The sequence below is a fragment of the Leptonotus elevatus genome, chromosome 21 (genome assembly GCF_054856555.1).
Source record: "Leptonotus elevatus isolate MCC_2025b chromosome 21, RoL_Lele_1.0, whole genome shotgun sequence".
NCBI lineage: Eukaryota > Metazoa > Chordata > Actinopteri > Syngnathiformes > Syngnathidae > Leptonotus > Leptonotus elevatus.
Genome location: NC_141259.1, coordinates 5,495,097 through 5,502,670, shown reverse-complemented (window position 1 = coordinate 5,502,670; position 7,574 = coordinate 5,495,097). Strand labels below are relative to the sequence as shown.

General features: G+C 39.5%; 1 protein-coding gene across 2 annotated transcripts; it reads left to right on the top strand.

The window, feature by feature from the left end:
• The first annotated feature begins 438 nt into the window (after positions 1-438).
• Positions 439-4,835, top strand: socs6a (suppressor of cytokine signaling 6a). Of its 2 annotated transcripts, none has more exons than XM_086066112.1 (3): positions 439-683; positions 1,309-1,383; positions 2,870-4,835. In XM_086066112.1, exon 3 carries the CDS (start codon positions 2,997-2,999, stop codon positions 4,605-4,607), a length of 1,611 nt encoding a protein of 536 aa, XP_085922238.1. In that variant the 5' UTR covers positions 439-683; positions 1,309-1,383; positions 2,870-2,996; the 3' UTR covers positions 4,608-4,835. The 2 variants fall into 2 exon arrangements, with proteins under 2 accessions (XP_085922238.1, XP_085922239.1); XM_086066113.1 differs by lacking the exon at positions 439-683 and adding an exon at positions 730-794.
• The last annotated feature ends 2,739 nt before the right edge of the window (positions 4,836-7,574 follow it).

Here is a 7,574-nt window from a genome sequence, read left to right as displayed (position 1 = left end):
GAGCCAAATAGATAATATATCCGTCCATCTTCGACACTGCTTATCAATAATCATACTAATGAATAATGTATGAAAATATACAGTTTCAACATTTGCATAGAGAGAAAGATAATAATTTTTAAACGTGCACAATATAATTTATGCAAAACAGATAAATACCCATGAACACGTCACGTCATTTATTTAATTACATAATTCAGGTTTATGTCCGTTTTAATAAAGTGCAATTTTGTGCATTTCCCCCTCTAAACACAATTTATGTTCCCACAAGTAGAATCAGAGTGTATTTATTTTCACAATTATATTCAAACTCAGATGGAATACAATTGTGCAAAATTACATTGAAAACACGTCACTTTATACTGACTGTTTTTGATCGGTAGCCCTATTTTTTTTTTTTGAAGTAGATTATTATTATTTGTCAAACTGTGCATCAATTTAATGAAGCGTTTGTGTGTGTGTGCTCGCTCCATCCCAATCTGCTGCCTGCCTCAACTCAACAGGCAACAAAGGAAGAGGCCGGGAGCTAATCAAGTGTGCTAACCTAGTCAGTCAGAAAGGTGTCATCTTATTGTGTCATTGTATTCGAAAATATATCCGCACCTTTCCCCCCAGACGTACCAACCCCGGACATGTAAACTCTGATGCGATTGCTGTGGACCGAAAAGCATCACAGTTGCAAGGTAACGTTACATTGTATGTTTTCGACAACAAGCGTGAAGGAAACTAGCTGATTGGCTTAGGTTGGTAGGAAGCTAACGTTAGCCAAGGTAGCTTTCGTCAGCCAACAAAAGGTGGAAAAGCGAAGCTTTATTTCAAAACGATGTATTTGTTATTGTCATGATCGAAAGTGACGGGGTAGAGGTTTATTCAACCGGGGGTATTATACAATGCGACCTATTATTGATTTACATAGTGAGAAGCAAATATGCTAACAATATAGCTCGTAGTTGTATCATATTTGGCGGATTTGATTATGTTCTATTGACGCGCTATATTCAGGATACAACCACTATTTTTTGTCGAGTACTCATTGATGTTTTTTCTAATGTTTCCTATTATTATAAAGTGGACTTTCTTGTTTTAAAATGCTAACTTTAATGGGTAAGCTAGAAGCATGCATCTAAATGTGCAGGCCGTGCTAGGCTATGTCAGGACAAAACCCCGAGTCTGTTTCTATAATAAGATCAGCCAATGAGCATGTTATATAAACTACTAGTTATTAACTCGCTGGTAATAACATGTTAGGTAAGACGGGAGGTGTTTCAACTATGATAACGAGCGTTGTTCTTTTTAATTCTTTTGTAGCATCAAATGAAAGGTGCTGGAAGTAGAACTTGACCCATTCAGTCAAGTCGAGTCACATTTTCGCTGCTCATAATGGTGAGTAATCGGTCTGCAGCTGTTTTATTAACACCTTGTTTGGTCTGTTTTTATCTTGTAGTGCCGCTTGTGTCTGTGCATGTGTGTAATTTAATCTCTCACCCATCATGAATGCACTCAAAATTCTTAACAATCACTTTTAAACCACTTCATGTACAATTGCTGAGTCTTTGAGCCTTAAATATTGAATCTGAAAAGTTCTGGTTTAAAGGTTTACGTTGGTGTACAAACAATTATTTAAATTGGAGTGTTTGGAAAATCGTCTGTGCAGGTGTTAGAGAGTGATTCAATTGAATCTGTTATCCTTAGTACACTCAATGGTTAGTGATGTCATTTAAACTACTTGATGTTGAATTGCTAAGTACCTAAATATTTTACTTTATGCAAGTCAAAATATTTAAACCAGAGTGTTTGGAAATGTCAGCACTCTTTGCCATTGTGGTAGAAATGGAATGTTTTGCAGTCAACAATAATTAATACCCACACCCTGTTGTAAACATGTTTTTAAAAGACTGTTGTGTTCTTTCTACAAAAGAGTCAGCAAAGTATCTCTAATATAAACATTATCCAGTATAATCAAAAGCTCTTTTCACACACTTACATACATGTTAACAATTTAGCTATTACATTTTTACAAACACAGATTCGGGATGATGACTGATTATCGTCCGGGCTGGTTATCAGTGCTGATATTCACTATTTCAGTCCTTTAAAAAAAAAATAATAATAATAATAATTGACAGCTGATAATAAATCAATTTAAAACTGTATTAACGTCAGTGAACTATTTATTTATTTATTAAATTTTCTTTAATTTTATAAGAGATGGTGCTGACTCTAGGAACTATCTATCTGCACCTTCTTATTTATTTATTTATTTTATTTTTCCTTAACTTTATAAGAGGTGGTGCTGACCCTGGGAACTCTCTGCACCTTCTGTTGTTTAAAATTAAAACTAAGTTAAGTGAAATATAGAAATATAAATCAGATATTGAAATTTTTGAAAATATTTACTATTTACTGTAGAAAACAATGGGGACCTATTTTTGCTTGAGTTTTTATTTTACTTTTTAAGACAAGCTGATGACCGTGGGAGTTCCCTGAACTTTGTTAGATTAAACAAATAAAATAAAGATGTCTATTGTCTGAGATTAAAAAGATAAATAATCAACATTGTACAAAAATGAAAAGTTGTTTAATAAGCATTTGCATAAAGACATTTCAACAAAGTTAAGAGTTGGGAGTTTTTTATTTTTTATTTTGATGCCAATATCGTCCTTTTTAGTTAAAGTGACCATTGGCTCTAAATATTGGTTATTGGCCTTCTTGACTACTAATAATCGCTATCGGCCGTAAAAAAAAACAACAAATTAATTTCGGTCTACCTCAAGTATGAATGCATAAGGTACTGTAAATAAGATGAAGGATACATTGTGCTTGTTTATAATCATGTTGTGTGTATGTGTATTTTTTCCCCTTTCTGAAGGGTTTGGGGGCTCTGTTGTATGCATGACTTATGTACGCCCTGATGGGAGGATACTGTGGCTAGTACTTTCATCAGGCTACAAGGAGAGACATCTCATGCCCCCCACCTTGGCGGAGGGCCAGACAGAATGAAGAAGATCAGCCTTAAGACCATTCGGAAGTCGCTGAGCATAAAGGGCAAAGAGGACGGCGACTTTGTCATGCTCCAGCAGGCCCCAGTGGCCGCAGAGTTCTCAAAGGATGAGTCACTTTTTGGTGGCTGCTACACCAAAGACCTTTCCGTGTGCGATCTGGGCGGCGAGGAAGACAAAGGTGGGCAGAATAAGAGCCGTTCGAAGAGTGAAGGCCTGATGGGATCGCTTAAGAGAAGGCTGTCGGCCAAGCAGAAGGCAAAGAGCAAAGCCGGCTCCTCTGCCATTGGCTCGACGGACGATGAGGACACCTTCTCCTCCTCTTCTGTGCCCATCAGCTTCAACGAAGTTAAAGCCCAGCGACCTCTAAGGTCCGCGTCGCTACGGAGTCACCACTACAGCCCTTCGCCATGGCCTCTGCGGCCAGTCAACTCTGACGAAGCGTGTATTAAGATGGAGGTCAAAGTTAAAGCCATGGTGCACTCTCCTAGCCCCAGCCCCACCTTGAACGGCATCCGAAAGGAATTCAGCGATTTTCAGATGGACGGGCTCTTTCAAGACCAACCCGAATCCTTAAAAAACCTCCAGCAGCCACAAAATGGTGAGCTGCATCTAAATATTGATGACAATGACGTGCCTGTGGTGCTGGGGTTGACACCCCAAGACTACATTCAGTACACGATGCCTTTAGATGAGGGAATGTACCCAGAAGGGTCCCACTCCTTCTGTCTGAACAGCGCGGCTCCTATGGAGGTGGCGGCAGAGGCGGACAACGGGTCCCCGCTGATGGATCAGGGACAGGAGGAGCATGACATGGTTGGCGGTTTGCCTCCAGATCTTTTCATGGACACCTCAGTTAACAGTCTTCTACTCGGTTCTGCCGGCGTCATGCTTCAAAGCTCGAGAGGAGAGGGCCCGCCTCCCCTCTCTCCCCTCCTGCCTCCCATGAGCAGTAACGGCCGCTTTCCCAGGATGTTCTCCAGCTTCAGCTCCACGGACAGCCAGGTTGCCGAGAGAGTCCGGCACCACCTCAACTTTGATCCCAATTCGGCTCCTGGAGTCAGCCGCGTGTATGACTCGGTCCAAAGCAGCGGGCCCATGGTGGTGACCAGCCTGACGGAGGAGTTGAAGAAGCTGGCCAGGCAGGGCTGGTACTGGGGCCCCATCACGCGCTGGGAGGCGGAGGAAAAGCTCATCAACTTGGCCGACGGCTCCTTTTTGGTTCGAGACAGCTCGGACGACAGGTACCTGCTCAGCCTGAGTTTCAGGTCACAGTGCAAAACTCTCCACACCCGGATCGAACACTCCAACGGACGCTTCAGCTTTTACGAGCAGCCGGACGTGGAAGGACACACGTCGATCGTGGACCTCATCGAACACTCGATAAAAGACTCTGAGAATGGTGCTTTTTGTTATTCCAGGTCCCGCTTACCGGGGTCTGCAACCTACCCGGTCCGACTCACCAACCCCGTGTCCCGGTTTATGCAAGTGCGCTCCCTGCAGTACCTTTGTCGCTTTGTCATTCGACAGTACACAAGGATAGACCTTATCCAGAAACTGCCCTTACCTAACAAGATGAAAGATTACTTACAAGAGAAGCACTACTGACACACACAGGACAGTGGTGGCTATTTTGCACTTTTTATGTTAGTGAGGTGTACACAAGGTTTACACACACCTAATTAACCCCTTTGAGATGATCAGTTCTACTTGGAGGTCAACCACACACAAAAAACGCCACAAGTTATCCCACACAGTAAATTCTGTAGAGTAAATTTGACTCTATTTAGAGTGGAACCAAATAGACTCAATTTTAGAGTAATATTTACACTTGGTAGAGAGTAAAATAAAGAATTGGGGGGGGGGGGGGGGGGTCACCCAAGGGTTGTGGAACAAACTCACGACCTTCAGCTTGGGAGACAGCGGATCTACTCCCTGAGCCACGTAGCTCCTGCTGTATGTTAGTATATCGTTCGTGTCAGCTGGAATCTTCGCAACAGAGAGTTTGGTCTCCTCTTCGATAAGGTTGTGAGTTTGTTCCTCAACCCTTGAGTCACTTTTGTTAATTTTTTCCCCCAATTCCTTATTTTACTCTCTTTCTTCCAAATGTAAATATTACTCTAAAAATTAGTATTTGGTCCCACTCTAAATAGAGTCAAATTTACTCTACAGAATTTACTGTGCAGTTGCACAATTAAATGCTGGAACAAGGCTTACATCAAACTCCAAATTGAAGGCAACTAGTTCATTTTTAAAATGAAGTTGGTAAAAATCTAGATTTTCACTTTGATCTTTTGAAAAATACTACCTGAAAAACGGATCAGTTTTAAGCATCAATTTCTCGGTCATCACAGAACAGTCATGCGAATGAAAACAACTTTTCGTGTTCACCTGCATTGATTGTCGAAGAAGCGATTTATTGACCGTGATCATGAATTAATCTTCGAAAAAGGTGACGTCTTACAAAAGTTCTTCACCGTGCGTCAACTGGTGAACACTTTGGTTTTGAGGTAGATCCTGAGAAAGCACAAAGCTATACAATTAGTTTGAGATCAGACAGTTACTCTGTAATATCAAATACAAATGTCACATAGATATGAAATAATCTTTTTAGTTTTTATGTATAAAATTATGTGGCTGTCCAAAATTGAGACATTTGAAACAATTTGGTCATGCACAATGAGCTTTAAATTAACCTCTGGCTATGTAGAGCTATTCTATATTATGCAAGTCTAACGGTACTGATGATGCTGGATTTTTATTATTATTATTTTTTTATGTTATGCTGTGTGGAAACGGCATTGTGTTAATCTTGTACACTGCAAAAAGTGGGACCTATTATGATTTTTGCTGATTTTAAAACAATGTTTTTCATCTAAATCATGTTTCTAATAATACTGTGGCAAATCTATGTTTAGTGTTCTATTCTTTCCATGACATCGGCTAATCTCTGATGTCTATATCGGGTTATCTAATATAAGCAACTATTTAGGTCTTAAGAAATACGGACCTGTTTGAACATGAATAATAGCTCGAGATAATTTAGAACTTTACCCAGTTTAAAGTTTGGGCATGATTTCTCAGTCAGTAAAGGGGTTTCAATCCTAATGTTTCCAAATTTTTAAGCGAATTTAGTGAAAATGTGCAAAACAAACGTGATTTATGCCCGTTTCCATTTGTTATTTTGCGAGTATTGAGAGGAGACTGCACCATTAGATGGTGTCATATGAAATTGTCTCTCTGCCACAAGACACTGTGCTGACTTTCAACAAAAGATTATTTGCTTTTATTAATTCCAGCAATATTTTAATGTTTTTCATCTCCCCCAAACATACCGTATGTACGTGTGACGTAATATACGGTCAAACATGTGACGAGCTATCCGGTTTTGTCATTGTTCATTCGCTAAAATGGTTTCAATAACCTTTTATCAAAACTGAAAAATCCACTCCCCAAAATGTAAATTTTTTAAAATCTTTTTTTCCTCAGGGTTCTAGTATTTCCATTCAAGTGTATTTTCTTAATTCTTATAAATTCAAATAAAAATAGGTGGATGGAAACCCAACTAATAGGAATAGAAAATGCCCAAACCTTTGACTGGTCGTCTTTTGCTAGTTTGTTTTTTTGAAAATCTAGTTGAACATAATAGGTCCCTTTCTAAAGTTTTTTTGTGTGTAAGAAATTCTACACAGCAGTTACAATGAAAAACTTTGCTGCTCTTTTTTTTAAGTCTGGTTATTTGCATGTAGTGAAGGCTTCAACGGTTGACCTCAATGAGAAAAGATTGCCACAATGACGTAAACCCCGATAAAGCCTTGACGTGGTTTTATAATTATGAACAAGTACCCTAGAACCTAAAAGCAGACCTGTCGTTACCTGAATCTGTATGCAGTGACTCCTGTGTCTTAAAGGTCTGACCCAGATCAATTGAATTCCCCAAATGGTGTGAGCCCTGTGTGAAAGGATTTGGGAAATCCATGGTTGGCGTGATGTCAAGGTCTCAGCTCATGACAATTCCATTGCAGTTGTAAGGCTTCATTAGAATAGAGTGACCAGATTTTCCAAATTAAAAACCAGGATGTTACAATTTCACTGAAAATCAAATACTGTTTTGGCTATACAATAAATTCTCACCAAGAACTATTTATAACAAATTTAATTGCTAGTCAATCTGGTTGTGTTATTACTTTGGCTAATGCTAAATCTAGCTTGTTTGACAGTTCAAAAGTTGTAAATAAGACAATGCACTCACCATTATTCAATCTTTTTTTGCTCTGTCCAGGCAGCTATTGAACACTGACTGTGACATTTACCTAACGCCGGTACTTTAGAAATATGCCACCAGAAAAGCTCAACTTGCGTTGGGTCTGACTGGCTAGTAGGACTACATTTCCCATTAATCTTAGACATGGAAGCAGGAATTAGGTCCTGCTAGTAATTTAACAGTTAGATTCCTTTTCAATTTGTTTATCGTATGAATCACTTTGGCTCAAAATCGAGACTGTCACAATTAAGCTGCCACGTCTGGTCACCCTAAATTAGAATTGTGTGAGTTGGGAGGGGAAAAAAGAAAGA

What these genes read in the sequence shown, in the direction of transcription:
- socs6a (XM_086066112.1), top strand. Translation starts at nt 2,997, where the DNA reads ATGAAGAAGATCAGCCTTAAGACCATTCGGAAGTCGCTGAGCATAAAG.